General features: G+C 37.2%; 2 protein-coding genes across 3 annotated transcripts; one reads left to right on the top strand and one right to left on the bottom strand.

Moving 5' to 3' along the window:
* Positions 1–1,263: 1,263 nt before the first annotated feature.
* On the top strand, positions 1,264–13,748 carry il6st (interleukin 6 cytokine family signal transduce). The gene is made up of 16 exons (XM_072658517.1): positions 1,264–1,459; positions 4,851–4,929; positions 5,986–6,291; positions 6,507–6,642; positions 6,835–7,010; positions 7,125–7,279; positions 7,588–7,747; positions 7,951–8,021; positions 8,168–8,363; positions 8,467–8,652; positions 8,970–9,098; positions 10,067–10,210; positions 10,402–10,542; positions 10,937–11,033; positions 11,269–11,350; positions 12,208–13,748. Exons 2-16 carry the CDS (start codon positions 4,869–4,871, stop codon positions 12,757–12,759), a joined length of 2,592 nt encoding a protein of 863 aa, XP_072514618.1. The 5' UTR covers positions 1,264–1,459; positions 4,851–4,868; the 3' UTR covers positions 12,760–13,748.
* Positions 13,616–25,909, bottom strand: LOC140536607 (interleukin-31 receptor subunit alpha-like). Of its 2 annotated transcripts, none has more exons than XM_072658518.1 (16): positions 25,721–25,909; positions 25,496–25,568; positions 24,644–24,946; positions 24,394–24,505; positions 22,865–23,025; positions 22,178–22,302; positions 19,700–19,850; positions 19,497–19,579; positions 19,208–19,409; positions 18,747–18,917; positions 18,566–18,661; positions 16,371–16,520; positions 16,136–16,276; positions 15,328–15,409; positions 15,144–15,225; positions 13,616–14,557 (listed from the first exon to the last, which is right to left on the bottom strand). In XM_072658518.1, exons 2-16 carry the CDS (start codon positions 25,545–25,547, stop codon positions 14,081–14,083), a joined length of 2,388 nt encoding a protein of 795 aa, XP_072514619.1. In that variant the 5' UTR covers positions 25,548–25,568; positions 25,721–25,909; the 3' UTR covers positions 13,616–14,080. The 2 variants fall into 2 exon arrangements, with proteins under 2 accessions (XP_072514619.1, XP_072514620.1); XM_072658519.1 differs by having other exon boundaries at positions 24,644–24,931.
* Positions 25,910–26,233: the final 324 nt, after the last annotated feature.

The raw sequence follows: 26,233 nt of genomic DNA, 5'->3' as shown, positions 1-26,233 counted from the left end.
CACTGAATCAACGAAGACTGGTGGTATTTTCACGCGGTTTTGTGCATTTATATGAATGATTTCTCAGCTGTAGTTTGATACTCTGTAGCTTATCCAGAGGGATTTGTCTATTATTATAAAGTAACCACATTTTTGCACATAAATAATACAACCTTTCCCCCAAATTGACTAAGCAATCTAGCCAGCCAAAGATCTTGAATAAAAGTAGGGTGACCATACTTTAGGTTTTGAGAATCCACCATGGTAAGGATGTTGTGGCCAGGGAGCTTCCTTATCATGTAGGCCTACCTAAGTTGTAGGACCATAGCAGTGTGTATGTGCGAGGGTGGGAGGGACTTAAATACCTTTAAAACTATGCAGCTAAATTAGTACATTAACATATACTCAATTACTTAGACCAATAAATAACCGTAAAAGCCTATATAGCCAAATATTCAGTTCTTATTTTCAAGTCAGCTAGCTTAAAAAAAAATGAGGACACGTTTCAGTCCTAATGTATATGTGTGAAAGGCTATATTTGTGTGTGACATTGGTCTGATTATTAATTTGGACATTTCAAAATATATTTGGTCTACTTCACGTTCATTACATTTTAATTGTGCTGAAATTTCATTAAGAATGGACCAACAGAAATGCTCCAAAATGACTTCAAAAATAATAATAAATAAAAGTTTTTTCCTTATCCTGTAAAGTGGCCAATCTGGAAATATGAGTATGTTATAAGTGTTTTATTTTTTGTAAAGATCAAGTGTTTAAAGTTGTACAAATCTGCACACTGAATGTGAAGTGATTGTATAATGGCAAACACTGAAATCAAAGCCAATTCCCTAATAAAAGTCCACACCATGTTCACACCATCATCATCGCTCCACTGGTTCTACCAAGACACCTCAGACTGGGGCAGGGTTCGCTGGAAAGGCATTCCAGTCATTTCACACTGACTCACTGTTTCGCGGAAGGATCATTTCCTCTGTTTCTTTATGTCTGCTATTCCTCCTGAGCCGCCAGCCCTCCCTTTTCTGCTCTAAGGGCGATTTCGGGCAGCAGGGCGGAGAATAACTGGAAATGTAATAGAAACAGTCTGACGCGACCACTTTTCACAGACTGACGGCTCAACAGCCCAATCACAGACGTCCGATCTCCTTCATTCATAAGCGCTTGCTTCCGCCTCTTCGCCTTCCGCAGATCTGTAAAACATACGTACCCTCACGGGCGAGGACGAACACCGCTCGCGGTGATTTATAAATCGCGTAACTTAGCAACGTGACATCCGGCTGGCAACTTGAGCGAAGGAATTGATGGATCGCGCACAACATCTCAGGATGGTATTAAAACAAGAAGAGGTTAATTAGGCACATTAAAGCGTCTTAGGACCTCCATTAGAAGCGTTTGAAGCTTGTAAGTTACTAACCAAGACACGTCAGGGGGGATGTACTGAAGGAAACCGCCGCGACCCAAGGTAACGTTAAGCGATGTTGGCTAACAGAGCTACGCTAGCACTGACAGTGTTTGCTAGCGTCGCTTGTTTTTCCATCCAGCTAACTTGGCTAAGGCTTATCTCGAGGTATAGCTAGCTAGATAAAGGAAGGGTCCCATCGACTTCTTGTCAACCAGAAGCCCTTTAAGTAATGAATGGCATCTGCTAAATATAAAATAATCAGTTATCTAGAGACTAAGCTAGCTGGCTAGCTAACGTGGTGCTGTTGATACGGCTTTTCGGTAGCTAGCTTGCTTGCTATCTGAAAAAGATGTAATTAGCTTAGCTACAAATTAATATCCTAAACCTATTAACTTCTTTTTTAGTTAGATAGCTAACTGCCACTTCGTTAAAATTATTAAATTAATTATTAGCTAATGATAAATCTATAGCTACGTCAGTTCGCTTACTCATGGTCCACCACTGACAGCTGTTTGGGTTCTCTTATGGGAGAATATGGGTTTGCTAGACAGACATAGCCAGCTAGATTAATAGACAGCTAAGTTGATTATTACATGAAGAAAAGAGACAAATAGGACAAATGAGAGATTTTAATACATTAAGAGATTATATGAAAGTAAATGCAGGGAGTGCTAAAGGTGCTATGCATATATTTAATATATATAATATAGATATATCAATCGGACACTATTCTGTTCATCAGTATGTACTGCCACACAGCTCTGTCATCTGCACTGCCACTTTAAAACTCTATACTGTAATGATACCCCAGGATGCCTTACATCACTACATTATATTAATGTAATTACTGCACTGTTACATTACACATAATTCATTCTGTATATTACATTATATTAATGTAATTATTACTGCACTACAATCACTTTTTACGCTTTTATGCCTCTATCATGCTGCTCTCTTGTTTGATTTTGCTGCTGTAAAAACTGACTTTCCCTGTGGGATAAATAAAGTGACCTATCTATCTATCTATCTATCTATCTATCTATCTATTTACACTACTACAACAACTACTATAAGCATCAAGTACAGTGCCTCATACATATGACCTGTTCAAATGTTTGTGGACACCCCTTCTAATTAGTGCAGCTGCTTTAAGTGAACCCATTGCTGATACAGATGTGCAAGTGCACATACATGCACTGCTTGTCAACTACCCATAAGAGAAGTATTGGCAGTAGAATAGGACTCCCTGGAGCAGTTCAGCATGAGCCTATTGGCCTTCTTGCCACCATGCCTACTGCCAGGTGTTGTTTAGAGGGCTGTCAAGCCCCCCCTGCATTGAGCTGTGGAGCAGTGAAACTGACCTCTCTGGAATGATGGTGCTCTATCCAGGACTTTTTGGATGAGAACATCCTGACCTCAGACATTCGCTTGTCGCTGAATGCTGAAGGAATCAGTCACACAGCAAAGTTCCACAGCCTAGTAGAAAGCATTCCCTGGACACTAGAGACACAAAGGATAAACCTTTTTAATGCTCTTGACTTTGTAAGAAACAGTGGATGAGCAGGTGTCCAAATGCTTTTGTACATGCAGTGTAGGTATACGTGCATTAGCGCAGCAGTGCATTGGGATTTGAGCAGGTTCCTGTTTTCATCCATAAAGAGGGAAGCAGAACACTGCAGTTCACACACCCACATGTTGAGTAATATTGAACATTTTAATTTCCCACATTAAACTTTCTACTGTAATGTGGGTAATAGAATGACTGACCACTGTTCAGCACTGCATATTTAGACAAGTATATTTCTGCACTAAAGCTCCTGAGTGCTTATGTTTTCAAAATGGTGTTAAATCAGCATTAATGAACAGGATGTTACTCCTAGAAATGCTCTATAGCTGCATTGGTATCTTGTCATATGCCCAGCTTTATACATATAATGATATGTGACAGCACTGTTTTTCAGTTATTTCAGATTGTGTCCTGCAAATCTGGATGTATAGTAACCTTTGTTTTGTCTGGAAGCTGGGTTTGATAAGCAAGTTACCTTGCTTTGATTTGTCCAGGCAAAGGGAACATGTCTGTGTTTTTGGGGGAAGGACATCTTATTTTTCTGCCCTTGCACAGTTCTCACTGAACGTTCTAGCTTAAATAAATTGTGATGTAAATCCAGATATTCAAGCTTTTGATGAGTAAAAATTTCAAAACTGGCTGAGTTGTTTTACTCTGTATTAAAAATTATACTTTTACTTCTGTTTGAGTATTTTAGCGAGAACAAATGATCTGTCTTTAACTTTTGTCACATTTAGTAACATTTACTTATTCATTCCTTTTGATTTGTTGATGGCCGCTTCAGTACCACTTCTGAGATTTATCCTTTAAGACTAATGGTCTCTTTATTTAAGTAAAAATAGATAATAAAGAATTAATAATGTGCAACAGGGGCTAAATAACAATACTGAATACAAAGCAGATAAATTACAATACTGAATAAACATGTGCATATATTGGTATTTAAGTAAAGTGTAAGTAAGTGTAATAATATCTGTATTTAATAATTTATAATATCCAATAAACATTATTTATAATATCATTTACAAGACATAAGACAGATATTTTCCATCATAAAAACACATCACGTGCTGAACTTGAGTTTGAGTTGTGTATGAAATGGTTGAAATTGTTATAGATTCTCTTTTCTTCACACATTGTCCGCAATTAAAGAATACATTTGTTAGTAGCTGAGCCTGTGTTTGGAGTAGAAATCTACTCACTGCAGAATTTAGAGAGGAACCGAAAGCAGTCCTTTCTGACAACTCAGCTGTAAAATAACTTACCAATACAGGCGGTTTTCAGTTTCAGTTTATATATATATATATATATATATATATATATATATATATATATATATATATATATATATATATATATATATATATATATATAAAATTGGATTTTATTTTTTCCCTCCACAAATGAACATTTGCAAAAAGATTTTCACCACCATAAAAACAACCAGCTTTGCTTGCAGAAGGCTAACTGGCGTACACACACACACACACACACACACACACACCATCATAAGATCTGAAGGATTTCGCCTACATAAGCTGTCTGTCTCACTTTACTATATTTAAACACCTGTACAAGTGTGAAGAAAATCTGAATGTGTGTTTACTGTTACAGTTAGAAACTGATCTTTTGAGTGTTTTTAACAAGGGGAAGTCTTTTGTAACCATGTGATTCTTAAAATAGTGACTGTGGTCTGAGTTAGCACTACATGTAAAGCAATGATAACCTCTCCTTCCTCCTCTTTGTGCCAGGTCTTTTGTTTCGTTTGTGAGTCACTTCATACTTGCTGTATCTTGATTCACGCTGCTCCTTTTAGAAGTTTTCCATTTCTTTTCATTTTTATTTAGTGATTTGATATAAATACAATTTTCATTTTTACAGGCACTGGCAATCATCACAATGGGCACTTCACTACAACCTTTATTGCTCATCTCCTGTATCTTCTTCGGCTTTGCAGTCGGTAAGCAGACTACTGTAATACGTGCGTAGACTTAGAAGTGGAGAAAAGTGTGATGCTGTCAGATCACATGAAGATATCCTGTGTTAATCATAACACATTGCATTATTGAGCTGCAGATAAACTGTACAGGAAATGATACTGTCATTTGGCCTCAAACTTTACATTTTAAGCAAATTCTTGTCATGGTATGGAAAATTACAGTATAAAATAAGCAGTATATTTGAGTGAGAAATTGCTGTTGAGTGGCAGCTGAGATATATCTTTGCTTTTCAGAACACCGACCGCCTGCACAATAATGATTGACACAATGTCCAACCTTCTTATTAGACATGAAATCTTGAGGGTTTAACACCAGGTCTAAAAGCTGTGTCTGGGTTAATTTAATGTAAATCTGATTTTCAGAATCCTTTTTGTCTGTTTGTAGTTTGCTCATTTTCAGCCTTATGTGTCTTAACTGATCTGTATGTCTAAATCTTGGAAAGCCAGATTGTTTTGGAATAATAAATTTTTTCTTAAATGTTAAAACTTGTGTGGTACTTTAGAACCTTTAAGCTTCACATGGCAGTGTTACAGTATTTTGTTATATCATGATCAGTTTTATTATTGTGATATCGTTTTTTGAGCATATTGTGGATACCGTCAAGGCTTAAAGAACACTGAGCAACTGCATGTTTCATTACAGACAGTGTAATTAGTCCTGTTTATTGTGACAGGAATAAAACTTATATGGACTAGAATTTGGATTGCTTTTAAATCTGCAGCTACTTGTGCGTGTTCATTTACTTTTGTCAAAATATCACAATAAAAATTATGTATCATGGAAATAAAGATAAATTAAATATTGTGATATGATTTTTACCATATCGCCCACCCCTATCTGGGTGCTGTTAAATGGCCTGAGTTTAACATTTGACGGGCATAGCAACAGCAACTGTAATGGGAAAATGAGTTATGGATTCCACACTTCTGAATGTGTTGATCTGGGATCGCTGGCTTTTTGTGTAATTTGTACTTTGTGACTTTCAGTCTAAAATGGATTGTTCCTTCTGTCCCCAGGTTCTATTCAAAGTTGTGCAAAAATACAACCAGACTCTCCAACACACATTCCGGTTGAGCTGGGAAAGGAATTCACAGCTACATGTTTGCTTCAGGAGGATTCACGTTACACTGCAGATGACATTGAATGGTTTTTTGCAAATGTTTCTGTTCCTCGGGAGTTTTACAAGAAAATCAACAAATCAGCTGTTGCTGTTACTTTGAATATCAGCACTGGCATGAAAAGCCCATTAAAGTGTAGTGCTTCCAAACAAAGTCCGTCATATGAACCTCCATGTACATACGGGATCTACCTTTCTATGGGATGTGAGTTGTTTTTTGGTTTTTATATATATATATATATATATATATATTATGTGTGTGTGTATGTATTTCTTTCTAAATATATTTGATATGATATGAAAACTGTAATTTTATTGTACTGTATTTTATTCATTTTAGGAATGCATTATGTGCTGATGCATTCAAAGACATGACAGTTTTGCTGTTACTGACAAAATGGTGACATTGATGTCTTTCAGATCAACCCTTAAAGCCTAACAATCTGACTTGTATAGTGGTTCAAGATGGCGACAGGATGTCACCCAGTTTAACATGTTCATGGGATCCCGGCACCAGAGATCCACTTATTCCCACCACCTATATCCTCTATGCAGGGTTCGTTTGGGTGCTTAAAGTGAATAGTAATGAATTGTTTTGTAATCCTTATAAAAAGTATAAATGTCTCTTAAACTCACATCTATGAAATTCATTACTTTCCCTTAATAAATGATTTGAGAGAAAGTCTCAAACATAAATATTTCTGCATAACTTTGTTTATTAACACTTTATTGTTCCTCTCTGTTGCAGGGCTCTATTGTCAGAGAAACGTCACAGTTCTTCTAGTACCAAGCCTCTCACTAACAAACTCGTCGTCAATTTAGGGACTTTTCCAAATCATATGGAATTGAATGCCTGGGTCGAAGTGAGGAATGCACTGGGGAATGAAAGTTCAGAAGAACTGAAGAAAGAGGCAGAATGTTTTGGTATGTGAGAAAAGTTGATTTTTTGAAGATGACGTGTTACGAGTGAAGTTAAAAAATGTCTAAAATGCCTGTTTTTTTTGTTTTGTTTTTTTGTTGTTTTTTTTCCTCTCCAAGTGAAACCAAATCCGCCATCGAATTTGAAGATTATTCCTGAAAGCAACTTTCCAACATCTTTAATGGTGAACTGGACACATCCCATTCACAGAACAGCCTTTCAACTCATGTACAACATCAGATACTGCCAAGCAGGATTCGTCAACTGGACAAATGTAATCCTAAGTACTTTGTAGTTGTGGACTGAAGGATGAAACTAATTAAATCATTAATCATCAAATTTGAATTTAATTAAGTTTTTTTCTCTCTAATATTCAAACTGAGTTTTCTGAGGTAGAGTAGATTGTATATTAACTCCATTCAATACGATTTCAACTTTTGCTGAAGATGCTGCATGGTTTCTTAGTTTGGTACTTTAAGCTATTACCACAAATGGCTGTCTGCCTATGAGTTAAACAAGTTTTCGGTTAGCCATTTTTCATGTGATTTTACGTGTTTTCTGAGTTTGAACTTTTTCTTTTAGGTATCCCAGAATGCCACTAAAGCTTATACAGAATCCTTCAGGCTGCAGTCCCTTCAGCCATACACTGAATATGTGGTTCAGATGCGCAGCATTCACCATAAAGAGTTTGGTTACTGGAGTGACTGGAGTCACAACGTGACCGCTCGTACCCCAGAAGCAAGTGAGTTGCAGTTGAATATGGATGTAGAACAAAAAAAGATAATAGGAGTTGCTACACCAATTGTTGTTTAATATTTAAAGTTGATCCATTGAGGAAGTGTCATGCAAATATTGTAGATTCCAAACAAAAAGTATATATAACCATACTTTTCATGGATTGCTCATTCTATTAAATTTTTTGTTGTTGTTGTATGTTTGTTTTAGTTCCTGAACGGGGACCAGATCTGTGGAGAGTTTATGGGGGTGATGACGGACTTGTGACGTTGATTTGGAAGGTAAAATGCTCATTTTTACAGTATGTATTTATTTTTTTATTTTTTATTTTTATTAGAATTATTTGTTTGTTCTACTGTTTCTCATTGATTAGTTATTCTGTATGGACGCTAACCATTTTGATTTCTGATTCTGTGTTATGGCGCAGGAGCCTGTGAGGTCTAACGGAAAAATATTAGGATATAACCTTTCAATTGAAGAAGATGGGTTCAGTCCTCAGAGGCTAGTTGTTCATTCTAATGAGCACCAGTTCCACTTAAAAGGAGAATGGGCTTATATCAAAATGACTGCAAACAATTCCGTAGGGGTTTCTCCCTTGACCACATTTAAGATCTCTAAGCAATGTATGTCATCCATCATCTACATCATTATCATTCATCATAGGTAAATATAAATGAAAATAAAAGTGCCAGTGAGCTGAGCGGTTTTGTTGTTTTTTCATTCTAGATCGTCCTTCAGGAGTAGGCCACATTCGTTCCACAGTCCATGGTGGGCTGCTGAGGGTGGAGTGGCTTATACCCACAGAGGCAAACAGACCTGTCCATGAGTACTTGATTGAATGGGTGTCAGTTCCAGACAAAAAGAGGGACTGGCAGAGAGTGTTGGGCAGTATGAATAGTACAGATCTTAAAGGTGAGAACTCGGACTTGTTAAAGTAATTGCAGCACACACATTACAGCTCACTTCATGCACATTATAATGTTTTTTTACAAGCAAGTGCCACACTTATATGGCATATCACATGCTAATTTAAACAATGTTCTCACTGGAATGAGTGGTGTCCAGTATGGTGGCACTGATGAAGCTTGATTGTTTTGAAATCTGTCAAGATAATATTAAGAATATTCTCTGTGATGTGTGTGTTTTTTATTTATTTTTATTTTTATGATTTTTTTTTTTATTTATTTTTTTACAATTGCTAACTACATTTTACAATTTTACGTGTATAGGTAACTTTGAGCCATTCAAACGCTACAACATATCTGTCTATCCGATTTATCGAGAGAGGCTCAGAGGCCAGCTTTACAACGTCCAAGGGAGAAATGTACCAACTGTAGAAGCTTATCTACAACAAGGACGTATGTATCATTCACATTCTTTACACATTTATCTGTGATCTTTTGAGTCTGAATTGTATAGTCTTGTTATTTATTTTGTTCACTGGTGATTTGTTCAGAATGGCCTTGATTTGCTAAGTATTTTTTTAGTTGTTGTATAAATTGTAAAAATGTGATTTTGTTTGTTGTAAAAAAAAAACGAACAAACTAAACCTTTTTTTTCTTCTTTTTTTTTCATTTATGGTGGACAGTGAGCTCTGCTTTTATTGTCTGGTTTACGACACCATGAGTACTCACAGATCACTCCACTATCTTGGTTATCTGCTCACGTTAATGGCTTTAGCTTCCTCAAATTGCCCTACTACAAACACTGGTACATGAAAGGCTGCAGTAACAGAAATTGCCTAAAAATCTTTTCACACATGCATGGTAACCCAGAACTTTTCTGGACATTACAGAGAGGAGCTGTATGTGTGAATGCAGATGTTTTGTTTGATCAGTTGTATCATTTAATACCAGGACTTTATACTGCCAGCCCCTTAGTGCATAGTCTGGTTAATGTCCCACTGAGCCCATGTGTGAATGGAGAATTCACAGTGGGTCATGCTGTGTCTCCTGCACAAGGAACATTTTCTGTAGTGAGAACGTGTCCCACTCGGAAAACCTCCAGCTGTGCGCTGTATGTGTGAACAGGCAACTTCATACGTTCATACGTGAAAACAGCTTGAAAGTATCAACACCACCATATACTTTTGAAGTGGCTGATGGATTTTGACTAGGGTTAGCTGGGTTTATGTAAATTGTGTGGGTTTGTAAATAAAACAAGTCAAGACTGTTATGAGAAAGTTTTGGGGGTTTGGAATTACAGTTGTCCATTCTAGGGCACCTTTAATGCATTTTGTGTGTAGAGGAATGGTTTAGAGGTAAATTAATTTTGCCAATTTTTTGTTTCACTGTTGTTAACATCTCAATCTGCCTAATAATTCCAGCTCCTCTGAAGGGTCCTTCTGTTGTTGGAACCAACACACAAAAGAACAGTGCTTTATTAAAATGGGAGGAGATTGCAATTGCTAGTCAGCAAGGATTTCTCACCAATTACACCATCTTCTACAAAACGGGAGACAATGAGCAATGTAAGTGAAACGGGGTTGGATTGATTGGTGAAGATTGTTGTTCACTCAGCAGTTCTGAATGTGAACGTTGTGTTTGGTTAGACCAGAAGAATTTAGATAATCTTGCACAAGACCAATAGTGTTCTAACTGGTACTGAATACAAAGACTTATTCATGACCTTTTTTGTCTCATCATTTGATCTGATTGGCAGCTGTTGTGGTCGACAGCAATGTCCTCTCATACAAGCTGACTGGACTGGCAAGCGAAAATAAGTATGAGGTACACATCATGGCATCAAATGAGATGGGCTCAGTAAACGGCTCCAATTACATTTTGTACACTAAGAAGTACGGTACGTGTTCCTTCGATTTTATTATTTTTTATATTTGGATTTTTTTTTTTTTTAGCAAAATGTTAAAATGTGCAACAAACTCTCCATGGCAAAACACAGCAGCACCCCAGACCTTACTGAAAAAGTTTAGTTTAGTTCACACATCTTAACGCTCATATGTGGTGTGTACAGGCAGTCGTAAAAAAAAAAAAAAGTGTGAATTTCAGGTGTGAACTGGTAGAAGGTACTTTCCTTAAGCCTGCTTGAAAAACGTATTACTCATTGTTCTGACACCAACAAAAAAATGCCTTTTAACATTGTAATATACATCGTGGGTAAATAAACTTGAGTAATTTATGATGCCTCACTATTAATTTAGTTTGGACTGATGTGTGTATTTTTATCTCTTCTGCAGATGTTGGTGAAATCGAGGTGATCATTGTGTTTGTATGCTTGGGCTTCCTGTTCTTCATAGTTTTCATAATGATGTTCTCCCTCAAGAACAGAGAAGTGTGAGTCAACGACATGTGCCAGCATGCTTTTTACTTAACTTGAAAAAGAAAGCTGTTAACCAGAAGCACACCATTGAATTTACAAGAAAAGGAAGTGCACTTTAGAGATGTAAAGCTTGTTTATTGTAATGATTTAAGTTGTTTTAGAAATCATCTCAACTATTTGAGCATGTTTTAATGATTAATTACCACCTGTTTGTAGCTTAAAGAGCTTGTTGATCATTTATTTCCTTAGGATTAAGAAGCATTTATGGCCACAGGTTCCAGACCCCCACCACAGCACTATTGCTACCTGGTCACCTGACTGTCCCATTAGGGTGAGTGAGCTAAGATCAGAATCCTTTCTTACTGTTTATACAGTCTTGTGTTTGTATTTCGAACTTGGTACCAGATGATCTCACAGGTTACACAGTGTCAAAGACAATTTAATTGTTTTGTAAATTCGTATTCTTTACCTAGGTTTCTTGAAGGTGACTGCTGTTTGGGTTGCTTTGCTTTGCTTTTCTTCTTATCATTTGTATCTGTAATTACACTACTGTTAACATTTTCAGTGGCGTCACAAAAAATATATCCCATTTGGTTACAGACTTTTTCAAATCTAAATAACCGACATGGGCATTATATAGAGATTACAGGTTCTGAATGTTAGTTTTGATTAATTGCCCAGCCCTATGTGTAGATGATTCTAAAATGAAGCTACAGAAAATAAAGCTAAAGTTAAATAAAGTGGCATAAACTCCCTTAAACCTTAATAAATCTTTGCTACCAGCGACCGGAGTCAGCACGGTTGGCCAAAAAGGGAAAATCTTTTAAAAATATATATATAATTTCAATTGGTGGTGGTGGTGTTTAAATTTCTAAATTTAAATATTGAGTAAAAAAAAGTGTGTAGTTTAAAAGACTGAAATTAAAAGTTTGGAAATATAGGCTTTGGAAGGGTAGAGTGTATTGTGGTGGTGTTTTTTTTTTTTTTTTTTTTTTTTTTTTTTTTTTTTTTTTTTTTTTTTTTTTAAGCAAAAGAACAAAAGGTCCATATATAATTACAGGAATGATATATAGAAAGACAGCAGTAACTAATCAGTGTCCTTGAGTTTCTTTTACCCATTCTGAATGCTACCCAAAATTCAGTTTAAATAATTCCATAAGAAGCTAACAGCTCTCTGGTTTCTCTCAGACGGACACTCCAAAAGAAGCTACACTGCCTGATGTGAGCGTGGTGGAGGTGGACGTTTTTGACAGAAAGTCTTTATGCGAGGAGGACAAAACCATGTTGCCACTGAAGAAGGACAAATACTTTTCAGAAGAACACAGCAGCGGCATTGGCGGGTCATCCTGCATGTCTTCCCCGCGGCAGAGCGTTTCCGACAGTGATGAGGGCGACTCTGGCCAGACCACTGCCAGCACGGTGCAGTATTCTTCAGTGGTGGCCAGCGGCTATAAGGGTCAGACCCCCAGCCTGCAAGCCCCTGTCTTCATTCGATCAGAGTCCACACAGCCTCTCTTGGACTGTGAGGAGCACCCTGAGAATATGCTGGACAGCAGCAGCCACCAGAGAAACTCTTATTTTAGACGCGGAAGAGGCCTGGAGCAGCTGCAGCCGCAGGAGGCAGAGGAGCCAAGCTGCTTTAGTCCAATGGAGGAAGAGGACACGCCCACACTTACAGAGGATCCTCCAGGCCCCGCCCCTGGGTACATGCCGCAGCAAAACGGCTACCGACCCCAGTGAGAGGACAGTGACCGCTGCTGCTTCTCAGTGTTAACACAATCCTGTGCCTTTGTTCAGTTTAACAGCCTTTTTAAGGCTTTACATGAACTGCTGCTTAAACCAAGAAAATGTATTTCAGCATTGTCTCACAGAACCTCGTATCTCCAAAATGCCAACTGTTCTTCTGTACTTGTAATAGAAGTCAGTTTTAAAAGATTTGCTCTATTCATCATGAATTGATGAAAAACAGCAAAAATAGAGATACAAGGTTTTTGTGAAACAGAATCAATTTGTTGGTTTGTGGCTGTATCAGCAAAACTGTTACAGTCATCAGGCTTAAAACACGCCAATGACGTGTGCCTGGAAAATTGAGCTCTTTTTCATTTTAATGTTCTTTTTTTTAATAAATATATATTCTATATGCAATACTTATACAATTACTGCTTTCACTGGTTTACTGAATTGAGAGGTAAAGATAGGTAATGTGAATGTATTGTTTTTAAAAAGTGCATTAAGGACTGCTTTGCAATTCTGTGGCCACAAGTGCTTTCAGTCCTAAAGAAAGAATACCAATTCTTGCCTTTGCCTGCATGGGCCGTTAAAGGACTGCAGCCTAAGCGTGTCTGGAATTAAGTTTAGTGTGAATTCCATCTTAATTCAATCTCCACTAACACTTGGACACCAACTTCCTAAGAGTATGCAAAAGCCCTACTGTGCATTTTAGCAAAATAGTTCGTAATATCTGATAAAGCTGCAACATTCACTGTTGCTCCTGGAGTATTATTGCACCTTTTTGTGTCATGATATGCTGTTTCATTTGCTTAATTAAACGTTTTCTAGTTTGTGCAGCAGAAAATGAACACTACATTATCAGAAGTGACTGTTGAGGATTTTAATGCATGCCTTTTCACATGTATCTTTTTCCATAATGTCACATACAAGTTCATCACTGATATTAAACTTTGTAATGACATTATGAGAAATAATAAAACCTCATTTATCAAAACAAACCTTCTCTTCCTTTCCTCCCTTTCCCTTTAATCCATTACAAGTGTTTACAAAAGTGCTTCAGAGAGCAGCACACACAGTAGCAAGCTCTATAAATGAGAACACTAGTGCCATTCTTTAAGATACAGTATTGGACTAGAAAGCCAACAGCCAGAATTGTCTATCATATGAAATATTAAAGCATGAATTTCAGTGTAACTACTGCAGTGTTTAAGACAATAACTGTAGTGAGGCTGCCGGAAAAAGCTGGTAATTCAGTGTACTTATACTTCATGTATACTTTTTCAGCAAGGGGCAGGGTGGCACTTTATCATTGTCCTAACAACCATACCATTCACTGCACACCTTGCTTTTTTGGTCCTTTACCCTGCACAAACATGTCTACTGTCACATATGTGGCAAGTAAGGCCGTATTATGTGGCTTTGGTTTCAGCAGCGTCTCTGTTTCTGAAGAACGAGGTTTTGCAATTCCTTGGAAGACTCTCGTTGGTGAGTCCACAGGGCTGGTCGCAGGAGTTTGGTTCCTGTAAGGAGAATGAGTATGAACAGGATGAATTTGTGAAGTCTGAAGGTCCACTGCTAGCAAAGGCTGCCTCCTTTCCTCCTTGCCATGAGATACCAGTTCCATTTGATTAGGCCTGACCAGAGCAGTGCTTTCTTTCTCTGGTGTCGTCGTCATTGTTTCCTGTATTGTGAAGTTGTGGCCTGTGGAGGCCTTCAGCTTACCCACATCTCTGTCCTCAGCTTCTACTTGACATATGAGAATCTTTTCAGACTCACAGCCCCAATGCATGGGTAGTTGGGTCCAGGGCTGGAAAAAAAAACAAACAAAAAACAGTACATTATGAGAATATATATTCTTTATTTAATGCATATACTGAGCTGCCAGATTATACCTTCACTCATTGGCCATTTTATCAAAAATAACACCCAATATATAGGTGCATTTTGCAGGGTCACAGGGACCATATGATATTATGTGGATGTTGACATGGTATGCATCAGCACTACCTTTCTTGTGCGTGTACAGTTAGACACTATAGCTCATCTTTTTTGTGTATGCTGTAAGTGAGTCAGTCATCCTCTAGTCTCAACCATAGGACCGTATGACCACTGTTGGCTAGATGTTTATTTAAAATGGTGTTCCTATGAGGTTCCTATGTTGTTCTCTTCTGATTGAAAGGGAAGAGGGAAGCTGATGTGAGTAACCTACAAAATGTCCCTGTGATGCTTCTGATAAAAATGGCCAACGAGATGAAATACAGCTCAATGTACACCCCTTTTACCTTTTTTTGTGAACAAATGACCAGCATTCAGTATAATTGTCATTTCATTCAGTCCATTACTGACATATTTACAAAAATATGACTAGAACATAAAATCGTAAAAAGACCTACATTTTTACATTTCTGTGAGGACCACAAAGACAGAGAACTAAATCGTGGGTCAGGAAACTTTTCACTCAGGTATTCCTTTCGTCTGTAGATACAATGAGGAAATCATTAGATCCGGACAGTCCTCCAGTTAACAAACATGAAAAAGAAGTAATGGAACACCAATAACTGGGAAAGATGAACTCACAACACAGTGAAGAGCACAGCAAGGACAAGCAGCAGTGTCAGACCAACACCACACACAATGAGCCCAATAAAGTAGTCTTTTCCTGCAAATGGGAAAGTCAGGGTCAGAGTAAGTGTTTTACCGCAGTAAGATTCATATTCTACAGTACTGTGCAAACATCTTAGGCACCTGTGAAAAGGTTTATTCAACAAAACTAAAATCAGAATAATCTGGGGAACACATCCTGCTGGCATGCCTTGGGGCGTCCAGGATCCAGAACCAAGAACCAAGCTTTGTTCATCAAACTAGTTCACAAGATCTCAACTACTTTCTTCTAAAGCAGAAATTCTTCTTTCTTTTTTATGGTATTTATGTTTACCTGCATCCTGGAGGTCTTTTTGCTAAAGGCACTTATGCCGAGATCAACAGTTTTAAATAATGTGCTTTAGGTACCTAAAGCCTCTGTGCAATACTGTATGTCTCTAGATAAGGCCTAATACTTAATGTATAATGTATAAAATGTCAAAAACAGAGATGCAAGGTTTTTGCAGCAATGATAAACATGTAACTTTAAGGAATTTAATAACACTGCTGAGGAATGTCTATGCCCAAATGAATGTGTATGAGTATGCCTGTGTGTGCATGTGTTGTATGGGCTCTGGGCTGTCAGCCAGTCTCACTCCTGATTGCTTAGTCTTAAATCATGGGGAAAAACCCTGTCCCACTGTGTTTAGACCCACATTAAGCAAGAATTCATTTGCATCACTGAGTGTAATTAATCCATGCCAACAGTAACCACAGCCAAAAAATGAAATATAACACTGATTACCGAATGGCTTTGTTGAGAATCTGTAACAGTTCATCTTTGAAGAGGCAGCCGCTGCATTGGCCTGGACACAAACCTCATACAATGTGCTTGGCTTCAGGTCATTCAAAATGACACTGTGCTGATTTCTATCCACACTCACATCTGTGCAGAAAAAGAGGGATGACTGTACACTCGAATCAACATACCAACAATATGTAAGAATGCAACTCGATGACTCAGACAACACTGCACTTACTTCTGAATGCAGCCTCTTTCTGTGTTTTATAAAACACTGTGTAGCTCACAACTAATGCACAGCACTCCGTGAGTAATATGGGCCGCCAGCGGATCTCAGCCTTCCTGCTGCTAATTTTCTCTGCTTTGATATTTGACACTTTTGCTAGATCTATGAGAAAACAGAAGAAATGGCTATTCAGATGTTTCAGTGAGAAAACCGGTGCGGTTTAACAAGCTTGCAGTCTCCGAACAGAATGTACAAAATGTACATTCCTCGAAAAAAAGGAAACCTCAAGACTTCTTAAAGAATCAAATGGGAATATTTCAAAAATGTCAGTAAATATTACCAGCCCTGGGCATCTGATAGCAGAGAATGCAAAATAAAGACACAAGAGGGCGCTGCAGAGAAAGCTAAAAACAAAAGGGGGTCTGTGGTGACATTTTTCCCCTTTTTTGACATAGGATATCATAAAACATGTCAATACTGTCAACTGGGTGGTCATACACAGGATGTATCCACATGAAATACTTATACACAGAATCAGAGCATGACCTGCACAGAGGGGCAAAGTAGAAGACCTAGAAGACCTAGAAAGTAGAAAGCAGAAGACCTTCTCTCTCCTAGGTTCAGGGATAGGGCCTGACCTCACCTGTTGGCATCCTCTTCATTATCCATAAAGCATCTTTTATCATCTAACACAACTCACTGTACTTCTTTGTGGCTGCAAAATGAAAACTCTTGAAAACATTTGAAAGCATCTGAACTCTAGTAATAGCAGAGCTGATTTTAGGGGAGCCTCCCACTATGCACATAAACAGGTGTAATGTGAGGAGCAAACTGCAAAGTTGACTGAAAAACACCATCACAGGGGACACCATCCCCAATTGATTTAACTTTAACTTTGGAAAGAGGGATGTATAAAAAAAACAACAACTAAACATATCAGTACTTTTCTGTTTTTGTACAAAACAAGGAGGAGTGCCGAATAGTTGGTAAGCTGATCAGCTCTTTGGTTAAAGTAGGTAAAACCTTTCAGTAGTAAAGCAGTACACACTGACATTAATATAAATAACATACAGTACTGGAAGCCTATTTTGTAAACTGCAGATTTTTTAAAGGTAAAGGTGCACGTATTTGTCACTGTACTATATACAGTGAAATGTGTCCACAAGATTCCACAAGATGTTGTAAACGCTTTGTCTTTTAATATTCTGGTCCAGGTTCACATGATTACGTCACGTAAATCCTGCAGATTTCTTTCAGGAGCGCTCATCCTGTGAAAATCTGGTTCTACCACATGCCTAAGGTGTTCTATCGGATTCAGACCCAGTGACTGGAAAGGCCCCTGAAGAACACTGATCTCCCTGTCATGTCCATAAAACCAGTTTAGGTTTGTGGTCCATCCAGGTTCATGGATTCATGTTGCTGGTGCCGAATTCTGACACTACCATCTATGAGCCACAGCAGAACAATTCATGAGACCAGGTCAAAGGTCTCTTCAACTGTGCACTTTTGGTGGGCCTTTGCCCACTGCAGCCTCAGCTTTCTGTTCTTGGCTGCAATAAGTGGAGCCCAACATGGACTAAACTCTAAAGTCTGTTGTGCTGAAATTCTCAGGAGATCAGCAGACCATACAGCAGGACATGGTCATGCCAGCCAATCTGGTGCCAACAATTTTGCCACGCTAAAACCTCAAAATATCAAATGTCTTCCATATTCAGCTGGTTCTGCTGGAATTACCTGAAGCTGCTGGCTTATATCTGCATACTGTCATGCATGTTACTTCTGCCACTTCATTAGCTGATTAGATAATTACATAAATGAACTCTTGCAAATCCCAGTCTTTAAATGTCTACTATATTTTCATCTAGTATCCAGTGCAAACTGCTTTACTCAATCACTTAAATCAGTTCTCTCACCAATAAACATGCAGTGGTTTAAATGATAGCCTCATACTCCCCAAAACCAAGGCTGTTTGCTTCAGAAAGTAAAAAACAAAAAACATCAGACAAACTTTTTAAAAAACTACACACTACCCACAATTAAAGGCTAGTCAAATATTAGCAACTTTAGCTGTTTAGTTCCATTAATTCCCATTCTTGTGCACCCTCTAGCATTTTGCAGTCATACTTCTGGTGTAATAGAGTGAATAAGAAGTGAGCTGGTTTCCCCTTTGTCAAACGAAAAATAAAATAGGCCTTGCAGTAACTCACCTTTTTCTTGAGCATAACTGTGAAGTTTGATTTCACTTCCAGGGCTGTTTTCATAGAGTGGCATCAGAGATATGGTGTAGAGGGTGAAGTTTTTACCTGTGGTCATAAGAAGCACTTTGTTTAAATAAAAAGCAAAAGCTGACAATAATAATGCTAGCTAGTATTTCCAAAGTGCAAAAACCTTTTAGAGAGAAATGTGTTTTTTCAGTTTGTTGCCACATGTGGTTTCTTTCAGTAGTGTTCCAGACAATTATGTAACCACTGACAGTGAGGTTGGGTTTGTCCCAGGTAATGTAGATCTGACCGCCACCGGCAAACATCTGGACATTAGTAACTGGAGGTAAATTAAAATCTGACCAAGTGAAAAAAAAAGATGAATTAAATTACAGGAGTGTATCAACACCATCACTGTCCAATGGAAATCATGGGTCTCCAAAATGACTTTACAGGAGAGGGCAAAATGTTCTTAACTCTGAATGGCAATTCATGTAAAAGAAAAGTTAATTCCAAGTATTCAGAGCATTTCTATTGATCTGTTCTCTATTGGAGAAAACTAAACTTAGACAGCATGGAGAATTGGTATAATCCGTCAGACATGAACAACCAAGACAAGAACCATTTAAGAACGGTCAAACTTCTCACCTTCTGCTATGGAAGGGATTTCAATGGACGCTTCACCGAGCCACTTGTTATTACGGAACGCGGCCACAGAAATTCTGTGCATGTTTTCATCTAAATCAATAAAGGTATGATTCCTGGATGGATCAAAACTTAACATGGTTGAGTTGTAAGTTTGGTCAATGAGACGATACTCATCAAACGCTTTACATGATGGAGGGACTCCCTAAAAGAAAAGGGGAGGGGGAAACAACAGTGAACATAAATTTCATTCAGATCATGACCATTGTAACCTTTGAGAGAACATTCTTACCTTCCACATTAGGTGTACTTTTCTGTTTCCTTTGTCAATTGTCACACTTCTCGACCTCCAAAGATGGAACTTTACATTACTGACTGTTAAATAAAGAGTAAAGGTATTTGGCTTTACTTTGTTTTTACAAATCTCATGAAAACGTGACATAATGTTTGAAATTTAACAAGCATTTTTTCCCAAATGTAAAAGTTCCATATTACCATTGAGATGGGTAAGACGTATTACATTCTGGCTCCATTCACCCCAGATAAAGATCTTGCAGCGCACTGAGATAGAGTAATTGGTACACTCCTTCATCTCAGTTAGTTTAACAGTACTCTCTGAAGTATATGGCACATCTTTCACCACAGGCTAAAAGACAGAGAAATATGGTAGGACTAAATAAGCATTATTAAGTTGGTTTTGCGTGACTATAAAATATTCCCTGAAGTAATAAATATTACTTAGAATATAAGCTGTGTGACTGGGCGTGTTCCAACTTGACTAACTGCAACAGGTTGAGGAGCTAAAAATATACACTTATACATTTTTAAATAAACGGTTTATTTACTACTTCAGTTTATTTGCAGCAAATGTGTAGCGTAGTGCTGAGCAGAAGTTGTTCAAGTTACAGTTTGTTCCACATAGTTTTTTTTTTATATATAGTTTTATAGTTGAGGTAGCTGGTATAGCCTTAAGCATAGTCTGTGATAAAAAAAATAAAAAAAAAACTTAAGCCCAACTCTCCCAAAGAAAAGACCCTTTTGATATGAAAGAAGCAGGCGGGTCGTCTAGCTCGTGTGTTATTTGCACTCCCCAAGGTTACATTTTTACCTTGTGTCGTGTCCCGCTCTCACTCGTACGGAAAAATAAAAACTTAACCATTAGCAAAGTCTGCACTAGACACTTACTGAAACACACAAAACAGCACAGCAACAGAGCAAATACAAGCTTCCCCAAAGGAAGAGGCTTTCTGTGTAGTTTAAAACACTTTACATGGAAACTCTGTGATCCTTTAAATCCTTCAGTGTTTTTGTCATGAACTCTTTTTCAACACTTTTGTAAAAATAACAGCAAACTAAGTGTGTAGAAAAGGAAACGGTTAAATGGTTAAATGCTCCAAGGTTTTCCAGCTAATCAGCGCAGGACTACAAAGTAAGTCTGTTGCTTACAGTTCCTGGGAAAAGCTGGTTAAGATCAATAAAGATAAATGACGCATTTTACTTGCAGTTGATTCCACAGACCCCATCACCTCTTCTAGCTTAAACACGCCATGATGTTTGATGCTGCTTTGGGAATGTGAGCAGCAAAGGTCTGCTTTTTGGCTGAAGGCAGTCATAATTCATATTAACATAGCAGATTTTCAGAAATCTGAAAGGAGCTGAAACTGGATTCAATTTTTAAAAATTGTATGTAACAGACTTTAGGATCAGGATCACAAAGTCTTCATGATGTTGAAAAAAGTCGCAGATGTGATATACAACCTCCTAACATCAGCACACAGCACAGTAGTGTGTGAATTTGATTTAGTGGTTAAAATGAACTATAGTCACCTTATTATTAAAACAAGACTGGGCAAGCCTAGTTTTGCCGGAACACCATCCGCTGCATAGCGTTTGTCATACAGGTGTCATATCAATGTCTTTGTTTTATGTGATATAAACTGTTATTTAAAAAAATACCTCAATGACTTTATTTATCCTAATATAGTGATTTACGCTACCCAAATATCTTTCCTACAGTTCTGCTAGGAGTATTCTTTTAGCCTATCAAACCTCGAGCCCATCCTACCAATATATACTATGCTAGCACGCTTCGACAAGGAAGCCCAACTTGACAGCACAATATATATAAAATAATGTATGTAAAAAATTAGAGCTGTCAATTTTAATGTGTTAACCTTTTTTTTAAACGCAAATTAATAATTTTACCAAGTTTGTCCCCAATATCCTCTTGCAGGTCCTTCACTTTACAGAGCCTAGTGACATACTGGCAGTTTTATTTAGCCATGTTAACACTGCTGTTGAGCCCAGAGGATAGATTACACTTAATTTATGCTAAAATATGCATTAACATATAACGCATAACTAACTCTAATTCTCTTACCCCTCGCTCATCTCCCTCTCTCTCCCTCTTTCACACACAGCTGCTCATCTCTTAGTTCTTAGCTTAATTCAGCCCAACGACTGATCATCCATTTATCTCTAATAAAGTTGTTGAAGCTTTTTCTCTATCTGAGCTTTGTTGTGTTCAAGGCTGAAGTTCTCAAAACTTCATTGAGATATTATAAGAAAAGAAAACTGGACTCCTCCACACATTTTGTAGGCACACCAACCACACACTTATTTGTTCTCCTGCTCAATAATTCAAGGATGTGCTAGCTAGAATTTTAACTTCACAGAATGTTGTTGTGATTAACAGCATTAACTTTTGAATAGATTGACACCACTTATTTAAATCCATTAAAACAGTATTTTGCAAAAACAAACAAAACAATGGTGCATTTACTCAAATCAGCATCATTTCTGATGTCCTTGTTTGAACACACACATGTTCTGCCTTAACTTGTTCAAAGCTCAAATTTACAACCTAGGAAAATATGAATGCAGTTTCCCAACACATCTGGATTAGATTATAAGGAATTTGCTGAAAGCATATTTTAATGACTAAGGACTACATCATGCAAATGCGTGACTCACCTCAGAACCTTCTGCAAGGGACCGCACTTGACAGGAGGTACTAAAGATTAACTCATTCTTCCACGTCACTCTGAGGCCATTCAGCTCAGCTTCCACAGTGATATTTTTCGGTGGATCTAACCGAACTAAAGACAGCAAACAAACATGATTCATTGCACACTCTTTGCTAATTTTAGAAAGACAACTCATGTAAACAAAAGAACCAAATTGTGTGTATTATCTTCAGTATTTTCACATTATACACATTGTTTTCTCTTTGTGTGAAACACACTGCACAGTACAAAATCTTTAAGCTGTCATGCCATAAAACCCTCTCAGCGGTGTGCATGTGTCTGTAAATTCACCATAGTAAATTTGGATAAATGTAATGCTTTTTCTTTCAAAAGCTGCAGAATGGTACATCTATAAGCATAGCTGAGCATCGTGACCCGTTTGAACACAAAACAGAAGTACACAGTAAAGTGCAAAAACACAGTTAAACAAAAAAAATAAAATCATTTAAACTGTAAAATGTGAATTTATCTTAAATCTAACATAAAGTAGCAGATCAATTCTGAAGTATCAAAATATTTGCTATTTACTAACATTTAATCATTTCAATTATTTGAGTAAAATATCAGTTTGTAAAAATACAGTGTATAAGAACGATTTTAACAACTGAACTGGCATAAAATTTCAATTACGTACCTGTTTCAAAAAAATTAGCATAGGTAACTTCTTCAGAGGGAGCTTCGACAGCTGGAGTCTTAGCAATCACAGTTATACTAATGTTTTTGTCATAAATCAATTTAGTATTTTCTATTTTAAAAGATTTTTCTTTAGATGTGTAGGTGTGGTTCCTATCGTTTCTGTAAATAAAACAACCCATAAGAAGAGTAATATATATTAATATATATATATATAAAAGGATACAATGCAGAAAATGTTTGGAAAAGTGTGGAAAAATCCAATACTGTAAACCATATATGCACAGGAGTTTAGCAGTCAATTTTGTTTTTATTTTTTAAAAATATATATTTTAAAAAGTTATTTTCCTTGCCTCACTGTAAGGTCAAGGCTCATCTTATATTCTGGGGTAAGAAGCATCTTTGGTAAATTTAAAAAATCTACTTTTGAACTATTTTCTATCAATGTTTTTTTATTTAAAGATAACACAAAAAGATTAACTATTTCATGCATGGTTTGCTGGAGTGGACATATATTCATATTTATATCAGATCATCTTCCAAACTAATAGAGGGGAATCTCTTAAATCTTTACTGTGTTGCTGAATAATCATTGTCTTTATTAATATTTGTTACCCTGAAATATTACATCAGTTCAAAATAACTGATGGTAATGAACCTCTGGAAAATCCACAAGATTTCACAAGATACACAAAAAAATATTGTCTGATTAACTAAATTGTAGGGAATACTTTTATTAAAGTTTCATCAATGTGTGTGTTTGTGCTTACATTCATATACACAACTTCAATAAAAAGTTAGCTACATTATTTCAAATATTATATATATATATTCTAATAGAAATCATTGACCATTGTTCTTATGTTCTGGTCATATTTTATCTCATACACTAGATCATAAATTGATATTATAATATTACAGAAATGCCATGAAAACTTAAATAATGTTAAATTATGGCTTGTAAACTAAGTATTTGTTCCACACAAGTGAACAAATTGAATTAATAGCTGGTGAAAATGAGTAACATGTAGCTTACAGTACTTAATTTTAATGTTTGCTAAAAAAAAAAAAAGAAAAGAATAAATTTGCTTTGGTCTGAGCCGTTTCTACTAAAACAGAACATTTATTGATATCATTGGACAGTTGTGTATCTTAATGTGAATCTTGTGTATTAAAATAATAGATATAAAACAAAAAAACAACTGGACATGTTTAGGTCTTGCTTGAGGGTAAAACAGGCTTTGAAAAAAGACAACTCTGTTATTTAATAATTCATGCATGAAACGGTTAACATAACAGCCTGACGGACAGTGAAAACAGTGTGTGTTGTAACTACAGTTGATGCTATACGCCAATGCTATAATAGACCTAATGAGTCTGGACAGTACTAGTTGCTCAGTGTACTGATAACAGCTAATCCCCACTCGTCAACTAAGAACAGCTCAATTAACATGACCATACTTATAAGTGCAATATTACACATATGTACCATCATGTTTCATGGATTTGGCAAGAACCTAATGAACTTACTGTTTCAGAATGACTATGTAGCTTGTGTCCGTGGTGTATTGGTCATGATCCCATGTGCAAATCAAATGGTGTTCGTTTATACTTCCAATGCATGAGATATTCTGGGGAACCGCTAATTAACACATTAATGCAGTTAGCATTCATCTGCATTATTTTTTTTATATTATTTAATGCAGAATAACAAAAACACCAACAAAACAACAACAAGAACGAATAATAACACTAATAATAGCTTGGACAGGCTACTTACTGTATGTCCGTATGAGAGTACCACTTAACACATTATCATCCATTAGGAATTCAACTGTTCCTGTGGTCAAAGAGAAATTCGGAATGGACACGGAGAAGGTGGAGCTATCTGTCATATTGTAGTAGTCTTTTGCTATCATCTGATTGTTTAGTTTCCAGGACACTCTGCTGGGGTCAAAGCCGGTCTTTTTGTGACAGTCGCTGTTGAAGGGGGCTCTGAACAAGACCACCACATCCGACCCATATTTCACCAGTTGGTTTTTTGGGAAAACTACACATATTTCCTGGCCTGGTGTGGAAGAGGTTGTGAATTATTAAACAACGTTAAGTGCGTTAAGTCATCGAAGAGTCATGCATATGCAGTCATAAATGCCTATTAGCCAACATTGCAAATATCATTAACATGCTTTTTGGAAAGCCTGCATTAAACCATACATTAGGCAGCGGTGGAGCAGATGATGAAGTCCAGGCTTAATGCTGAAAGTGATCTCAGGCTTAATGCATTATTTGCTACTTTACACATTTCTACTTTCTCTTTTCTTTTGCACTTATTGACTCATTTCCCCTAAACAGCTTTTTTAGACCATTACTAAGTTCCTTTTGTTATTTCCCCTCCTCTTCTTCATTACACTGGTATTTTCCTGTAAGCTTGGGTGGTCCATTGTGTTTATAAACAATAGCCTAAGTTACAGTAAAAAAAAACCCTGACCATAAATCACTTTTTTGTAGAACAATACAAATAATAATAATACAAACAACAACAATAATAATAATACAACAACTAATAATAATAATAATAATAATAATAATAATACAACTAATAATAATAATATTATTATATAAAAACACTCACCTTTACACACTGCATGGAGAGCTACGACCATAATAAACAGGGAGGTCTGCATTATCAGTCCGATTAATGATCCCTAGTAAACATAATGTATTCATCCAAAACATCCAACAGAGAGAAGTACAGCCTAGTCAGTCTGATCTCCAGACTTCAGTAAAGACATTATTTCAGACTACTATAAATGGGTTGGGTCCAAATCCTGGCAGACTTGAGCCAAGCGTTCCTCACCTGTTCAGAGCTTCACTCACTCTCTGCTAGACTGTAGATCCCCAAAAAACGGACAGATTTCACAGGAAAAAGTGACCATGACCTTCATCACTGTTGAGGTTAAACCTCATGGTCTTCAGTCGTTATCTGAAGCAGCAGAAACGAACTTTCTCTCATGATAGGAAGCGCAGTGTTGCTGTTCCTCTTGCGAAACCCCTCTGCTCCGGGATATGAGGAAACACCAGAAACACAAGAGCAGCTGGAGCACGTCCTCCTCCAGTAAAGCTGAAACAGAGAGGGCAGTAGAGAAGCTCGAGTTCACACAGAGGAGAAAATGATCATGCTCAGTCCCGGAGCAGAACACCCCGTTTCACCTGGCCTGTATCTGCATTTACAATCAGTAGTCAAAAAAATTGGCAGTGTGGCATGGAATAAGCAGTCATATTTAGTGCTGTGTTGTGTAGCTTTTGCATGCAATGACTGCTGGAGGGTGCTGGGTATCTTCTCTGGTGCAGTAATGCAGCTATCTTCAGC

Source organism: Salminus brasiliensis, chromosome 16, assembly GCF_030463535.1.
Source record: "Salminus brasiliensis chromosome 16, fSalBra1.hap2, whole genome shotgun sequence".
Classification (NCBI taxonomy): Eukaryota; Metazoa; Chordata; class Actinopteri; order Characiformes; family Bryconidae; genus Salminus; species Salminus brasiliensis.
Note: the sequence above shows the minus strand (reverse complement) of the source record. Positions and strands in the feature narration are given on the sequence as shown.

Excerpts from the sequence above, each read along its gene's own strand:
- il6st (XM_072658517.1), top strand. The coding sequence starts at position 4,869 with ATGGGCACTTCACTACAACCTTTATTGCTCATCTCCTGTATCTTCTTC. Across the intron at positions 6,643-6,834 it reads ACCTATATCCTCTATGCAGG|GGCTCTATTGTCAGAGAAAC; the intron begins GTTCGTTTGGGT and ends TCTCTGTTGCAG. Across the intron at positions 7,748-7,950 it reads CGCTCGTACCCCAGAAGCAA|TTCCTGAACGGGGACCAGAT; the intron begins GTGAGTTGCAGT and ends TGTTTGTTTTAG.
- LOC140536607 (XM_072658518.1), bottom strand. The coding sequence starts at position 25,547 with ATGCAGACCTCCCTGTTTATTATGGTCGTAGCTCTCCATGCAGTGTGT. Across the intron at positions 15,226-15,327 it reads GCTGTGCTCTTCACTGTGTT|ACGAAAGGAATACCTGAGTG; the intron begins GTGAGTTCATCT and ends TTGTATCTACAG. Across the intron at positions 14,558-15,143 it reads CCTCACAGAAATGTAAAAAT|CCCTGGACCCAACTACCCAT; the intron begins GTAGGTCTTTTT and ends TTTTTTTTCCAG.